The sequence below is a fragment of the Lynx rufus genome, unplaced genomic scaffold (assembly GCF_022079265.1).
Source record: "Lynx rufus isolate CCGP_SWC_20201006 ecotype Redwood Valley unplaced genomic scaffold, mLynRuf1.p SCAF_1, whole genome shotgun sequence".
Lineage (NCBI taxonomy): Eukaryota > Metazoa > Chordata > Mammalia > Carnivora > Felidae > Lynx > Lynx rufus.
The window spans coordinates 142318757-142336446 of NW_025814823.1; the positions used below are offsets into that span (position 1 = coordinate 142318757).

Sequence of the window (17690 nt, forward strand, 5' to 3'; positions counted from 1 at the left end):
GAATTATGAAAATTATGAATCAAAACAATACCTCAATATTTTTACTGGCCACATTCTTCACAACAGCAGGAAACAGTTCAGATGCATTCTTCCCTTTTGCAATCATCTGAAGAATAAAAGTGGAGTATTAGAGTTGAAATCTGTTATAAATTAGTCATTTGAAAATAAAACATAAATTCTACATACATTAAATATTTAGAAAATTGAATCAGCAAATAAGCCATGGAATTCACAAGCTGAAGTCTTTTTGAATCATTTTACTTATCCCAATTATCTGTATCAAAGAACAAATAAAGTCTTGAGTATCAATATAAATATACAAATACACAGACACATTAAAGAAGAAATATATAGTAGTTCAAGACATATAATAAAACATTTACAATAGTTTTCTCTGGCTAATGAGGCTGTAAATATTTTAAAAATATTTGTACTGTTCTTTATTTTCCAAGCTCTTATATTAAAGTTATACATTGGCAATGGGGGTGGCGGGGAATAAACGTTATTTTGGACAAACTATTTCCCCCTTGGCTTTCATTTCATAGGTTTCCCTATCTCCAACCATTACATTTCAAAGTTCTCTTCACCAAGTCCTCTCCTCTGCCTGCTAAGTTCTGTATATCACCATCTTTTCAGGCTACACTATTCTACAATCTCTGAAACTCGTAACATTTCATTCACCCTCATGACTTAACTCTCACACTATAGGGATCAATTCCCCAAACTCTAGCCCTAACTCTGGGTCCTAGTTACACTTCTGTAACTGGACATCATTAGATGTCTTCCTCATCTCAAACTTGCTAAAACCAAACTCATTTTTCATGATAAAATAGCATTCATGCTAGAACTTCTTATTTCCACCAATTTTCCCAGATACCAGAAACCACAGATTTATTCTGGTCTCTTCCCACATGTATAGAGTAACTAGGTCCTGTTGTGATTTCTTTGTACTATCACATTAATCCTTTCTCACTGTTACTATCCTAAAATAGGTCAATATCATCTCATAAAGGTCTTTTCCAACAGTCTCCTGCTCCTGTTCATAATGTGCCACACTGACAGTTTCACATGCTTAAAACACTACTGTGTACATGTCAGCCCCTCTCAAAGATTTCAAAAGCCCTTGGCTGCCTGAAAGTCCAAACTATTTCACTTAATATTAAATGCCCTCACAATTTACAACATCCCTCTTGAGCACAGCAACAATTATTGTTCTACACCAACACTATTATCAAAGTAAACTGACCTACTCACTACCAGAACATTCTCTGGCTACTCTATGCCTTATCACACCCCCAAGTCAATTCTTTTTACTTTCCACAATTCTCTAAAATTCTAATCATTCTCCCTCCCTAGAGCCACCCAAAAATACCTGGCCCACATTGCTGTCCAATTCTAATTTCCTCTAAAATTTTTAAACTCACACTCTTCATTTGTTCTGTTTTATTTCTATTTACTGTAGTTTTATGTCTACCTGTATCCCCATTTCCTTCACTCTCATTCTCGGAATATATCTTTATGTCGTTTAATAGTCTACACTTTGGTAGATACAAAATAAAGTTTAACAACAGGATCATTTTCTGGAAAGGGATTCTTCATGAATTATACACCATATCTAAAAACTATCTTAAAAAAGATAGTTTTTATAAAATCATGACAAAAGTTTTATTATATACTATGTGATATTTTAAGCATTCAAATCCCAATTAGCAATTTTTCAATAAGATCTTTCTACATAACAGCTTAAAAACACTCCAATATAAGCTAATCCTTTCATATTCTGTTTCCTTACCTGTCACATTATGATTTGAATATTCTGTGAAACCTACTGCATATTACAGAAGGTTCACAAATAATGCAGCTAAAACATCTTTATTACGATTTTTACACCTCCCTCAGTTTCCTCACCTGTAAAATGAGGAGAGAGGGAACAAATGTTTTTGGGCCCATGCCTTCAGTTATTCAATGAATACCTGAAGTTGAAGATCCTGTCCTATTATATCCTATTCCAAGGATTCCCTAACTGTTCTACAGGAGGTTATTCAAAAAGATGTTAATACATGAGGGAAGAAAAAAACCCTACAGTCAAGTTCATTCAACAAATGTTTGCTGAAAGGACACTACATGCCAAGGAGTACTGTAGGCCTTGGGGATACACCTTGCCCAGTGGAGCTTACCTTCTAATGGGGGCTAGGAACAATAAACAAATAAATACAATGTGTGAGATGGTAAAATAGAGTACTATGGAAAAAAATAAAGGACTGTATGAGAAATGGAAAGTGCCAGGGTGGCGGTGGTAGCTGCTCTTTTATGTTTTGTTTAGTGTTTTCATAGTATATATTTCCCATCCTTGTATTTTTAATCTATGTCTTTATATTAAAAATGGGTTTCTCCTACAGAACATACAGTTGCATCTTAACATTTTCATCCAATCTGACAATCTCTTTTAGTTGGTGACTTAAGATCACTCACATTTAATATAATTACTGGTGTTGTTAGATTCAGGTCTACAATTTTTTTTTAAGTTTATTTATATATTTTGAAAGAGACACAGCAAGTAGGGGAGGGGCAAAGAGAGAGGGGGGCAGAGGAGCCGAAGCAGGCTCCGTGCTAACAGCACAGGGCTCGATGCAGGGCTCAAACTCACAAACCGTGAGATGATGACGTGAGCCGAAGTCAGATACTCAACCAACTGAGCCACCCAGGTGCTCCCACGTCTACAATTTTATTATCTGTTTTCTGTTTACTGTGTGTGTTTTGTTTGACTGACCTCTGTCATTCCCATTATTTCGGAACTTGTTAGTATTTGGTATTTTAATGTTTACATTGATTTTTTGTTTATATCTTCTTGAAAAACGTTTAATGGTTCTTCTAAGGATTATTAGATGGACAAATCAAGATTCAACAAACCTTTCACAGTCTACTTAGATTTAGTATTGTACCAGGTCAAATAAAACGTAGAAACCTTACAACCAGACAGGCCCTTTTAATCCCACCTCCCCGCTAGCCTTTACATTATGCTATCCTATATATCTACACCTATTTAAAACCTCTCAGACATGTATAACTTTAGAAGAATAAAATTAGACCTTTATGCTTGCCAAATACAGTGGACCCTTGAACAATGCAGGGGTTAGGGGTACCAATCCCCTGCAGATTCGAATATCCATGTAGAACTTTTGACTCCTCCCACAAATTAACTACTAATAACCTACTTTTGAACGGAAACCCTTCAGATAACATAAAGAGTTTATTAACATATATTCTGTATGTTATATATACTATATACTGTACTCTTCTTACAATAAACTAGAGAAAATATTAAGAAAATTATGAGAAAAAAGATCATAAGGAAGAGAAAATACATTTACAGCACAGTACTCTATAACACGTATAAGTGGACCCATGAAATTCAAATCTTTGTTGTTCAAGTATCACCTCTATTTTCTTTCAGTACTTTAAAGATGTTCCACTGACTTCTGGCTGCCATGGTTTCTGATGTTATTAAAATCACTGATCCTTGTATGCAATGTATCATTGCTTTTCCAGGTACTGTCAAGATTATTTCTTTATTTTTGGTCTTCTACAGTTTAATTGCTATGTGTTTAGGCATGGTTTTCTTTGGGTTTATCCTAATTGGGATTCAGTGAACTTTTTCATCTATAAGTTTATGTCATTCATTCATTTGGGTAGTTTCCAGCCGTTATTTCTTCAAATATTTTTACTGCCCCAATCTCTCTCCTCCTTTTGGACATATTTGTTAGATCTTTTGATATTATCCAACAAAACCCTGAGGCTATGTTCAGTTCTTTTCCTTTTACTAATCTATTCTTCAAACCAACTAAGTTCTAATGATCTGTCTTCAACTTCTGGCTCTTTTTTCTCTTATTTTGCTATTGAGTCAATCCAGGAAGTACTGTATTTCAGATACGATAAAAAAGATATCAGATTATTTCAGATATGATAGAAATTTCAACAAATTTCTACATGATGTAGTTCACTTAAGATACTTTAGTAAAAAAACTACCTATTAGTTTCTACCTGGGGAATAAGTGGATATAGGAGAACCCCTTCCTATATGTTGGGGGGATGGCTTTTTACATATTTGAAAATATTTTTTTCCCATTCTGAGGCTTGTCTCATCACAATGTTGTGGTATCATATGATGCACAAAGATTTTAATTTTGATACAGCCCTAATTATCCATTTTTTTCTTTTGTTGCTCACTTTTTGGTTTGTATCTAAGAAACCTCTGACAAATCTCATGTCATGAAGTTTCTGCCCTATGTTTTCTTCTATAAGTTTTACATTTTTACCTCTAACATTTAGGTCTTTGATTCATTTTGCCTTATTTTATATATAGTATGAGGTAGGGGTCGAAATTCATTTTCTTGCAGGTGGTATCTAGTTTCCCAGCACCATTTGTTGAAGACTATAATTTCACCATTGAACAGTCTCGCACCCTTGTCAAAAATCATTTGACCACATAGTTAAGGGTTTACTTCTGCATGCTCTGTTGGGTATATATGTCTGTCTTTGTGACAGTTCCATGCTGTTTTGATTACTGTAGCTTTGGAATAAGTTTTCAGACCAGCAAGTGTGAGACTTATAAATTTGTTCAAGACTATTTTGGTTATTCAGGATCTATATGAATTTTAGGATAGATTTTCCTTTTTTTGCAAATAATATCACTGGAATTTTTATAGTAATTACACTGAATATGTAGATCGCTTTGATACTGACATCTTAAAAATATTAAGTCTTTTAATCCATGAACATAGGATACCCTTCCATTTATTTCCGTCTTCTCTAATTTCTGTCAGCAACATTTTGCAGCTCTCAAGGTACAAGTCTTTGCCCCCTTAGTTTATTTCTGGTATTGTATTCTTTTTAATGCTACTGTAAATAGGACTATTGTCTTAGTATCTTTCTTGAATTGTTCATTGTCAGGGTATACAGACGCAAGAAATTGTTATGTAATGATTTTGTATATCGCAACTTTGCTCAATACATTTATTAGTTTTAAAACTTTTCCATAAAATATTTAGTTTTCTAAATATGAAATCATGTTGTCTGTGAATAAAGATAATTTTAGTTCTTCCTTTGCAATTTGGGTGCCTTTTATTTCTTTTTCTTGCCTAACTGCTCTGGCTAAAACTTTCAATAGTATATTGAACAGAAGAGACAAAAGCAGGCATCCTTATCTTTTTCCTTATTGAAGAAAACCTTTCAGTCTTTCACTGCTATGGTGAAACTATGATGTTAGCTGTGGGTTTTTCATACATGGCCTTTAACATGTTGAGGTAGTTTCCTTCCAGTCCTAGTTTGTTCAGTGCTTTATCATGAGTGTTAAATTTGGCCAAATTCTTTTTCTCTATCAATTGAGATGATCTTGTGGTTTTTCCCCTTCATTCTGTTAATGTGTATTATTATGATTGATTTTCATGTTGCTTATGTTTTTTTTATAAATAATGAGTAATCATCTAGATCTAAAAATCCACATTAATTTTTTAAACTCAGGGAAAAAAAGAGGAAAAATTGTGCTTTTCTAAATTTTAACTGGCTTCATTTTTCACAGTAACAAAGATGGTTTATTTTACAAAGTTCAATATTTTTGATTTTATAAATACTGGTTAATTTACAAGGAAGGAACGAACAGAGGGAAGGATGGTGGGGAAGGAAGCAAGAAAGGTAGATCTTACAGAGTCTCAGACCCAATTCCAGCTCTTAAAAATCAGCAACCTAGAATAAATGAAGAAATAGAAAATGAACTGATCCTTGATTTATATTCCATAAAGTAACAGTGGAGCAAAATTGACAGAAAACTCACTAAGGTATTATATCGCTAGTAAAAACTCAGACCTGCTTATGGAACTGGTCCTGATGTATATCAACATGGCAGAAAAATCTTGGCCCTTTAAGCAATTTCCAACCCAAGAACAAGATGCCAGCATCACGCACAAGATGAATCTTTTAAGGCACACATACAACTGAAACATTTTTGTTAAAGGAAAGAAGAGAGGAATGAACAATGTCTAGAAAAGTTTACACCAAAAATGTTTATCATACATGAACACATTATTAGTTTCTTTTTCTTACATGGATTTTCTCAATTATCCAACAATAATAATGTACCACTTGTATTTAGTTTAAGATCTTTTCAAAAATATTTACAAAAACATATGGAACTTTGAAATTACTTTTATTTTTCTTAAGGTCAGTACTATCCAACCAAATACCCTGTAAGATGAATGGCTATGAAAATCACATATATCAGTAATTTTACCTAGGCATTTTAAGAATCATATCAAAGAAAGGTTCAGATTTGCTCATTATCCCCTAACTACAAAGACAAGTAAACTAATCTGAGAAAAACCTTCAACATTTAACACTTACTAAAAGAAAATATATGAAAGATTCAATACAACACAGATTTCATTACAAATATTCCATTCCTCCAAGGACAACTCATCAGTATTTTAGCTAAAAAACTTATTTCTAAATTCACTATATGAAACAATACATTTCAAAGTCTCCTTAGTTCACCACATTTCACCAAGCCAACATAAAACATGGACATGTGCTATAAACACAAGACAGGTATTTTCCAGAAATATTAAGAAAAATAATGTATGAGTTCTTCAACTTGAGTCTTGCTGTGTGAGAGGTGACCACAAGATTTTGAAGTAGGTGGTTTTTTCCCCCTAGGAATGCTTTGGCATACATGAGACTTTATTCAACATATCAAACACTGGAAACATTACCCCATGATACTAAGTAAGTCTCAGATATTACCAAAGCAAGATAATAAAATAAACTGTGACTACCATCATGGTTTCACACTGGTAGATATTGCTGAAAAAATTCTCTACTGAATCATAGGACTACCAAGTACGAAAGACAGTCAGATGTGCACTGCTAACACTTTGATGTATTTGAGAAAACAACTTGGTAAAATACGCAACATTTAAAATTTTAGCAGAATAAATTTAGAAATGTTTCCAACTATGATGAAAAGAGCTTAAAACTACTCTGCAATCGTATAAAGTGACAAAACCCCATTTTCAGAGCTCAAGGAATATTAACTATAATGAGAAATTTAAATTTTAAAAATTACTTTAAGAAAATATAAGAAACTTTAAAGCCAATACAAAATTCTAACTGACTGACTCCAGTGAACTACTTCTAGCCAAAAGATGTTTTGAAATGATACATACTTACATGAACAGAAAATATTTCAAATGTTTGAGTAAGGTTCCACATAGAAATGTGGTGCTACCTAGAAATATTAAAAACTGGACAAAAGTAAAGGTGAGCAAATGATTGCTATAATAGCTCAGTGGGAAAAACTCAAAGTAAAATAACTATTAGTTACTTAACAAAAGGGGAAGTTAGTAAAAAATAATTGTTGATTGAAAATTGAAATATATCATTCAACAGCATCAAAAACACAAGATATTTAGAAAAAGTATTAACAAAATAATAGAACTTAAAATGTAACACTATGGGAATGCAAGCTGGTGCAGCCACTCTGGAAAACACTATGGAGGTTCCTCAAAAAACTAAAAATAGAACTACCCTATGACCCAGCAATTGCACTACTAGGCATTTATCCAAGGCATTCCAGTGTGCTGTTTCGAAGGGACACATGCACCCCCATGTTTATAGCAGCACTATCTACAATAGCCAAAGTATGGAAAGAGCCCAAATGTCCATTGATGGATGAATGGATAAAGAAGATGTAGGGGTGCCTGGGTGGCTCAGTCGGTTAAACGTCCGACTTCGGCTCAGGTCATGATCTCACAGTCTGTGAGCTCGAGCCCCGCATCAGGCTCTGTGCTGACAGCTCAGAGCCTGGACCCTGCTTCAGATTCTGTGTCCCCCTCTCTCCCTGACCCTCCCCCATCTGTCTCTCTCTGTTTCAAAAATAAATAAACATTAAAAAAAAAAAAAAAGAATGAAATCTTGCCATTTGCAACTATGTGAATGGAACTTCAGGGTATTATGCTAAGTGAAATTAGTCAGAGAAAGACAAAAATCATATGACTTCACTCATATGAAGACTTTAAGAGACAAACAGATGAACATAAAGGAAGGGAAACAAAAATAATATAAAAACAGGGGAGGGGGACAAAACAGAAGAGACTCATAAATATGGAGAACAAACTACGGGTTACTGGAGGGGTTGTGGGAGGCGAGATGGGCTACATGGGTAAGGGGCACTAAGGAATCTACTCCTGAAATCACTGTTGCACTATATACTAATTTGGATGTAAATTAAAATAAATAAATAAATAAGTAAGAAAAAATAAATAAATAAATAAAATGTAACACTAAAAACTATAATACGTTGTTGAAAGAAATTAAAGATGACCTGAACAAGTGAAGAAACAGAATCATGATCATGGTCATATGGCAAATACTGTAAAAATGTTAATTCTTTCGGGGCACCTGGGTGGCTCAGTCGGTTAAGCGTCTGACTTTGACTCAGGTCATAATCTTGCAGTTCATGGGTTCGAGACCCTCATTGGACTCTGTGCTGACAGATGAAGGCCTGGAGCCTGCTTCAGATTCTGCGTCTCCCTCTCTCACTGCCCCTCTCCCATTTGTGCACTATCTCCCTCTCCCAAAAATAAGTAAAAATTAAAAAAAAAAAAAAAGTTAATTCTCCCAAAACTGATCTACAGAGTTAATCCAATTCCAATACAGATCCCAGTAGGCTTTTTTTTTTCATATAAAAATTAGTTTAAAATATTTGAAAACAAAATATAAATCTCTCATAACTTCCAAACAATGTAATTTTCTACCCGGAAAATCCAAACTTAGAAACTGAAGAACAGTTAGAGCTAAGAAGAGAGTTAACTGAAAAGACCAGATGCGTAACAAAGAAAAGTCACTTATTTTCCTATATACCAGTAACAATTAATATTAAGAATATAATGAAGGGGACCATTCATAATGGCCACCAAGATTTAAAAATACACAAATTAATCTAACAAGGAATAAGGAATGTACAAGATTTCTAGAATAAAAACTACAAAATATAAATACAATGTTACTGAAAGACAAGGAAAGAGGGATGAAAGAAGGTTAAAATATAAATTCCATATTATCCTAATCAAATTTCAAAAATAATTTTGCTATTGATAGTAATGGAATTTGACAACCAGAAAAAAAAAATGCTTACAATTTTCAAGCCTTTAAATGACAAAAAAAATCCTTTAGTTAATTAGTATCCCTCTTTGTGGGAAGTCAAAATATTGTTGTACATAATCTTATTTTTGTCTTCAAAATGATTAGCTTTTCCTACCACACGAGAAATATCATGATATTAGAGACAGGGAAATAAGAACTCAGAAAAAAGGAATTAAAACTCAAGTTTCTGAACTGTGACACTCCAAACTTCTTCCAAAACATTTTACACGGGCTATACTAAGCAAATATTAAAGGGAAATGGAATGTTTTAATATATTATTTAATACATACTTAAAATAATCACTACATGTCCATTTTCCAATATTAAAATGATCTACTTTACCTACCCCAACAATCCGTTTCATAGCATCCAATTTAGCAGAATCTTTGTTGCTCTCCAACATTTGCTTTAGATCTTCATTCCTATACAAAAGAAAAGAAAAAAATCCCTATTTCAATCTTGTACATTATAAAGCTATTAAAATATATCATTTCTTAAGAATTAGAAACAATAATGAGCAGGATGCCTGGGTGGCTCACTTGGTTAAGTGTCTGACTCTTGATTTGGGCTCAGGTCAAGATTTCACAGTTCGTGACATCAAGCCCCTGCATCAGGCTCTGTACTGAGCATGGAACCTGCTTGAAATTCTCTCTCCTTCTTCCTCTGCCCCTCCCACACACCTGCTCTCCCTCTCTCTCCTCTCTCTCTCTCTCTGTCTCTCTCACTCTCACTCTCTCAAAATAAAATACGTTAGTAGGAGTATGATGTTAAAAGTGATTATGATGAGATCTCAGATGGAAATGAGCAGTTATTGGGAACTGGATGAAAGGTAATCCTTGTCTCAATTTTCTTCCAATGTCATATGAAAAGTGGAAGTTGAAAGTGATGAACTTGGATATTTAGCTAAGGAGATCTCTAAGTAAAGTATTAAAGGCACAGCATGATTTTTCCTTGATGTTTACAGTAAAATGAGAAAGATAAACTAAAGGAACTGTTAAGCAAAAAGAACTAGAATTTGAAGATTTGGAAATTTTTCAGCCTATCCATATTGGAGAGTATTAAGAATGCGTCTTCAGACATTTTTTCAAAAGTGTGGCTGGAAAATTACTTGATTAAGAGATCCCAGGGGCGCCTGGGTGGCGCAGTCGGTTAAGCGTCCGACTTCAGCCAGGTCACGATCTCGCGGTCCGTGAGTTTGAGCCCCGCGTCAGGCTCTGGGCTGATGGCTCAGAGCCTGGAGCCTGTTTCCGATTCTGTGTCTCCCTCTCTCTCTGCCCCTACCCCGTTCATGCTCTGTCTCTCTCTGTCCCAAAAATAAATAAACGTTGAAAAAAAAAAAAATTAAAAAAAATTAAAAAAAAAAAAAAAAGAGATCCCAGGTACCACTCATGAATATAATCAGATGTCATAAAAAAAGCCAGGAACAGAAATGGGATTATGTATCAGAGACACTGCCAGCTTGGATTAAAAGGGAGAAAAGGAACAAAATGAAGGCAGTCTGTCAGACTTCTGGATTGCAGGACAGGACAACGTGAGGACACAGAGAGAAGGCAGACATCTGTAGGCCAAGGAGAGAGCCCTGAGGAGAAACCAAACATGCCTACAGTCTGACGGTAGACTTCTAGCCTCTAGAACAGTAAGAATTAAATTTCTGTCAATCAAGCCACTCAGTCTGTGGTATTTTGTTATGGCAGTTGTAGCAAACTAATACAGACGTCAACAAACAATTCACTGAAGGAGACACAGAAATGCCAAAAAGTACGTTTAAAGATAATCAACTTCATTAGCTATTAGAGAAATGCAAATTAAAAGCACAGCAAAATATCACTACACATATATCAAAATGGCTCTCATCTGAAATAAAAAGAATAGTAACAACACCTAATGATAGGGATGTCATAGAGGAAATGGACCACTTATATACTGCTGGGGTGGGGGGAGGGAGGGATTTAAAAGGTTACAGCCACTAGGCAGTTTGGCAGTTTTATAGAACCCTGGAATTCTCATACAACCAAGTAATTTCACTCTTGGGTATTTATCCCTGGGAAATGGAAATTAATACACAAAACATGCACACAAGGGGTACCTGGGTAGCTCAACTGGTTAAGCATTAAACTTCAGCTCAGGTCATGATCTTGCGGTCTCTGAGTTCAAGCCCTGCTTCCAGCTCTGTGCTGACAGCTCAGAGCCTGGAACCTGCTTCAGATCCTGTGTCTCTCCCTCTCTCTCTCTCTCTCTCTTACTCCGCCCCTCCCCCACTCACACTCTCATAAATTAATAAATGTTAAAAAAATTCTTTAACCTGCACAGAAGTATTCACAGCAGCTTTTATTCCTATCAGCCAAAATGGAAACAACACAGATGTCCATCAATGGATGAATATTTCAACAAACTGTGGTACATCCATAGCATGGAATACCACTCAGCAGTAACAATAAACTACTGATACACATGACAACTCTGATTAATCTCCACAGAAATATGCTCAGTGAGAAAAGTTAATTCTAAAAGGTTACATACTGTATGACTCCATTTATATAACACTCTTGAAGATGGCCAACAGGCACATGAAAAGTGCTCAACGTCGCTCCTCATCAGGGAAAAGCAAATCAAAACCACACTCAGATATCACCTCACGCCAGTCAGAGTGGCCAAAGTGAACAAATCAGGAGACTATAGATGCTGGAGAGGATGTGGAGAAACGGGAACCCTTTTGCACTGTTGGTGGGAGTGCAAACTGGTGCAGCCGCTCTGGAAAGCAGTGTGGAGGTTCCTCAGAAAATTAAAAATAGACCTACCCTATGACCCAGCAGTAGCACTGCTAGGAATTTACCCAAGGGATAGTTATGCTACGTGAAATAAGTCATACAGAGAAAGACAGATGCCATATGTTTTCACTCTTATGTGGATCCTGAGAAACTTAACAGAGGACCATGGGGGAGGAGAAGGGGGGAAAAAGTTAGGGAGGGAGGCAAACTGTAAGAGACTCTTAAAAACTGAGAACAAACTGAGGGTTGATGGGGGATAGGAGGGAGGGGAAAGTGGGTGATGGGCAATGAGGAGGGCACCTGTTGGTATGAGCACTGGGTGTTGTATGGAAACCAATTTGACAATAAATTTCATATTAAAAAAAATAACAAAATCAGAGAAGTGGAGAAAGATTAGTGGCTGCTGTGGGTTAAGAACAAGAAAGGGAAGGAAGGATATAAAAGGGCAACAAAAGAGATTCCTGCAGTGACGGAGCCATTATGTACCTTTACTATTATGACAACTACACAAGTCACAAAACAGAATAGATCTCTCTCTCTTTCTCTCTTTCACACACACACACACACACACACACACACACACAAATAAATACAAGTAAAATTGGGGAATCTGGACACGAATGGTGGATTGTATCAGTGTCAACATCCTGGCTGTGATATTATACTATATAGTTTACCATTGAGAAAAACTGGGAACTTTATAGAAGTTAAGCCAATCAAAAATGAAAAGGTAAAAAAAAGAATGGGTGGTCAAGGGGCATCTGGCTGGCTCAGCTGGTGGAGCTCTCACTCTTGGGGTTTTAAGTTTGAACCCCACATTGGGTGAAGAGAGAATTTAAAAACAAAATATTTTTAAAAACAAATGAATGGGTGAAATTATGTGAACAGACATTTCACAAAAGAACAGGAATGCCAGTAAGCCCATGAAAAAATACTTAAGATCATTAATTATCAGGTAAATGCATATTAAATGAGATATCACTACACATCCATTAGAACAGCTGAAATTAAGAGACTGACAATAACAAATGTTATCAAGGCTCTGGAGCAATTAGAACTCTCATGTATTGCTGGTGGGGATGTAAAAAAAAAAAAAACCCACTTTGGAAAAGTTAGGCAATTCTTAAAAATTTAAGAATCGTATGACCTACTCATTCCACTCCCCAGAAAGATAAAAACATATTTCCACATAATGACTTACATGAATATTCACAGCAGCCTTATTCATAATAGTAAAAAACTGGAAAAAATATAAATGTTCATCAGTTAAATGTGACTTAATGGCCAGCCATTGGAATACTACCCAGCAATGAAAACAAATTAATTACTGATACATGCAACAAGGTGGATGAATTCTCAAAATCATTACTCTGAGTGAAAGAAGTCAGACACAAAACAGCATGATTTAAGTCATTTAAAATTATAGAAAATGCAAACTAATCTGTAGAGACTGAAAGCAGAGCAGTGGTATCCTGGGGTCATGGGGCAGAGTGAGAACTGGACAGCAGAGGAACATCAGAAAATTTTATTCCGTAAGATGACAGAAATGTTCTGTATCTTCTTAACTGTGGTGGTGACTGAACAGGTGCATACATCTATCAAAACATCTAATTACAAACTTTAGGGGCACCTGGGTGGCTCAGTGGGTTAAGCGTCCGACTTCACCTCACTCAGGGCATGTTCTCAAGGTCTGCAAGTTCGAGCCCCACATCAGGCTCCGTGCTGACAGCTCAGAGCCTGGACCTTGCTTCGGATTCTCTATCTCCCTCTCTCTCTGTCCCTCCCTCACTTGCTCTCTCTTTCTCTCTCTCTTTCTCAAAATAATAAACATTACAAAACTTTTTTGATTACAATCTTTATGTTAACTTACTGTATGCAAATTATATCTCCATAAAGTTGATATTAAAATTTTTCATAATGTTTTATTCACACGTGAAAATAAAATGCTGAGTTCTCCAAAGAAACCTACAAGGCATACATCTATTTTGAGAAAAATCACTGAATATTATTTTAGCACATCAAAGGAAAATCCTCTCAACTGACTCTAAGAAACTGACAGGAAACTAAGACTGTACTATTACATATTTTAACTACCTGCAATAGTTATTAGTTTATGGTTAGCAATCGTTCATACTTTTTACAATAAAGTCTGCAGAAAAAAAGAAAGCAAATTTACTCTACATGGCACCTTCATGAAATAGTTCAAATACCAAAAAGAAAGTATCAGAAGCCCTTTCATCTCATCTTGAGGCCTAAGAGTAGATCAGAAGAGCTTCCTTAACTACAAATAGAAAGCCCGACACAAAATTACTTTAGGTTTTGCATATTTTACAAATTTAAGCCTAACGTAGGCAGTAAGCACTTAACAAGAATGATTAATCAGGTGCTATTATAGGCTAAGTTGTGTCCCTTCCAAAATCCTATAAAGTCCTAACCCCAAAGAATGTGGGTATTTGGAAACAGAGCTTTTAAAGAGAAAATGAGGCCAATATGGGTGGGACTTAATCCAACAAGGCTGATGTCTTTGTAAAAGCAGATTAGGACACAGACACACAAAGACCAAGGGAGGACGAGGTGAGAACACAGCAAGAAGGCGGCCATCTGCAAGCCAGAGAGAGAGGCCTCAAAACAAATCAAAGTTGCCAACACTTTGATCTTAGACTTCTAGCCTCCAGAAAGTGGGAGAAAATAAATTTCTTTTAAGCCACAGTCTGTGACATTCTGTCACTGCATTATAATATATATATTTTTTACTATATATATATTCTTTCCAAAAAGAGTAGAAGCAATGAAATTTATTATGAAAAAAAATTATTGTTCCTTTCCAAGCAGCTCATGAAATTAAATACAATGGGTGATCATTAGTGGGATACAAAAATAATTAAATAATTAAAAAACAGACTTTTCTCTATTAATTACACATACACCTAGAAATATGCTAGTAGAAAAGGCAATATATAAAAACTATATCTGATGATATTCAACTACCAAATATTAAAATACTATATATATTCACCAGAATACATTTAGAATCCCTTCTTTTTTTTTTTTTTTTGTTTACTTTCCAGAGCGCGGGGGAGGGGCAGAGAGCGAGGAAGACAGAAAGTCACAAGCAGTTTCTGCACTGACAGCAGACAGCTTGATGTGGGGCTTGAATTCAGGAACCAACCGTGAGATCATGATGACCTGAGTCAAAGCTCAACACTTAACTGACTGAGCCACTCAGACACCCCTAATCCCTTCTTAAAACTTCTCACTCTTCCACACAGCAAAGGTAACTGAAAAGGGAGAAAAAATAATGGAACCCCGCATGAGGGGTTTTTTCCTTCTACTTTTTGTTAGTTTTCTATTTTATTCAACGACCATGTATATACTTTTATAAATGAAAAATCTAAACCCCTCCCCGCCCCCCAAAAAAGCTTAAAAACCTTATTAGGGGTAAGAAAGCAAACAAACTGAAGTAATTAGATAGGGAATAAATAGAATGAAAATGTGATCACACAAACATGTGCCAAATGAAAAAAGAAAATTCATTCTCCAGTGTCTGACCCCCTTATCCTTTCCCCAAGAGTTTTCCACCATTTTCCACCAGTGTTAGAGAAGTGAGCAATGAAGAATAACAAAATGCCAATTTTTAGGACAACACAAACTCTCAAACCCTCTGAGTAATTTTATTCATGGCCTCCTGGAAACTTGGTTTGTTTCTTTTAAGCTTGAGAAGCCAAAGTCCCCTTTCCAACCATTTTTAGGTAATGACCCACTCTTTCAAATCAAGAAAAAGAAAACAAGATCTCAACATTAAAGCCAAAGATTTCGCTGTTCATGTTTACACATAGTCTTCAACAACAAATATAAGTATCTTTTGTGTTAACATGGGCAGATAGCTAATAGTTTGAGGTTCAGAGAAAAGCCACCAGAAACAAAGCCACAAGCATTGTTTCCACCTGATGTAATATTCAACTTCACAAAGACGTCATGAAAACTGTTGAAAATCCTGATATAAATTACAGATTTCTTCTCAAATTCCTCTTTGCTTGTCACCAAAACAGTAGATTTGGGAGTTAATACCATAATACCTCATTTACCCTCAAATATGTACATTTGTACTGAACCACTTTAGGTCTACCTCCTTCCTTATGTGGATTCAAATGAGGCCTATTAACATGTATCACTTACAGCATCAATCTTAGACATTAAGAAATTCTTTTCTCTATGCATTAAAAGAGTTGATTCAAATAACGCTGCATTGGCAGTATTTTCACTGACTGCTGAAAAATCAATGCTAGTTTCAAAAAAAAATTTTTTTTTTATTTATCTAGTTCTTCACTGATTATTGACCTGTAGCTTTCCAGCTTAGAGAACCAGGATACCAACTTTATTTTTACATAAGTGACATCTTGTGGTGGTAAGTGGTATAACTTTTCCTTTCATGTTCAAAATACGTTTTTTATAGTTTCAAAGAAAATATGTGACTGGAATTAAAGAAAATCTTATTATTATCAGAAGGTCACTCTCAGCACCAGTAAAAAACATCAACCATAATCAAAAACCAAAATTTTACCCAGTTACATATAAGAACTTAGGAGGTAAAAGAGCTTTTACATAGTATACATTACCTCTTTTACAAAAAGAAAAAAAAAAAAATTCTTTAATCCAGAGGCACCCAGCTGGCTCAGCCAGAAGAGCATACAACTCTTGATCTCAGGGTCATGAGTCTGAGCCCCATGTTGGGTGCAGAGATCACTAAAAAAATAAATAAACTTTAAAAATACATAAATAAAATTAAAAGTCTATGAGCCACAACTCATTTAAACCTTTCACTCCTTTTAAAAACAACAGAGAGGGGAAAAAATACATCTGTGTAGCATCATACAGTGTATCTGTGCTACTGAAAGTGTGATCCAAGAAAATCCAGTCCAACAACCATCACCAATCCACAAACTTTTGTTACTACCGCAGGAGGAGATACGTACAGAAACTGAGAGCAAGCAAAGTTAGAAATCTGACAGAGTAATTTAACAGTATAAAGTCCTATCTTTTGAATATAAAAGAAGGGGGATTGCATTTTACATGCTTTTTTTCATTCCATTTTTCTACTAATTTACTTTCTATTGTATTTCACAGAAGATCCATCCATGGACTGAAAAAAAAGGCCCTTCATCTTTCATCAGTTTGCAAGCACTGCAGTATACAATTACCTTCTTTTTCCTCAAAACGCTCACCAAAATTCATGTACCATAAAAAGCAACACCTGAAACAACACATTGAATCCAGGAATGTTGGACTGGAAAACATGATATAGAATAGCCATTTCCAGTTGGAGGTATGTCCTCAAAAGGACAAATTAACATTTTGAGAGGAAGGTGGGCCTTTTTCAAGCCCTGCCAAAAAAATTTTACACAGGCTCCTCTGCATGCTTTAAGAACCACTTAAATGAAAAACGCTTCTACTTTTAAGTGTTACATTGTACACATAAATAGGTATGTAGAAAAAAAAAAAACGGATGCAAACAATAATCAGAATGTACTTTGTTCTAGTGCTAAGCAGCTAAAGGGATTGGCCTTCATAATACATTTATGTGCAAAATATGAAAGCTTTGGAACTTTCAGTCCAGTTAGGGCTTATATTTCCCTTGGATGACGCTCAGATCACTGTACAGTTTTTGGCACAAAGTATTCACTTAATAAATACAAACATAAGTGAAAACAGAAAACTCCACTACCTAA

General features: G+C 35.3%; 1 protein-coding gene across 2 annotated transcripts in view; it reads right to left on the reverse strand.

Moving 5' to 3' along the window:
- Positions 1-17690, reverse strand: part of AP3B1 (adaptor related protein complex 3 subunit beta 1) — a 264833-nt gene that overhangs the window by 216135 nt on the left and 31008 nt on the right. The window contains exons 2-3 of one of the 2 annotated variants that reach the window (XM_047088352.1): positions 9543-9618; positions 32-106 (exon numbers count right to left, since the gene is read on the reverse strand). In XM_047088352.1, coding sequence (XP_046944308.1) covers positions 32-106; positions 9543-9618 — 151 coding nt within the window. Of the gene's footprint in view, positions 1-31; positions 107-5702; positions 5719-9542; positions 9619-17690 lie in introns of those variants that run through there. The other variant, XM_047088361.1, reaches the window with a different exon arrangement.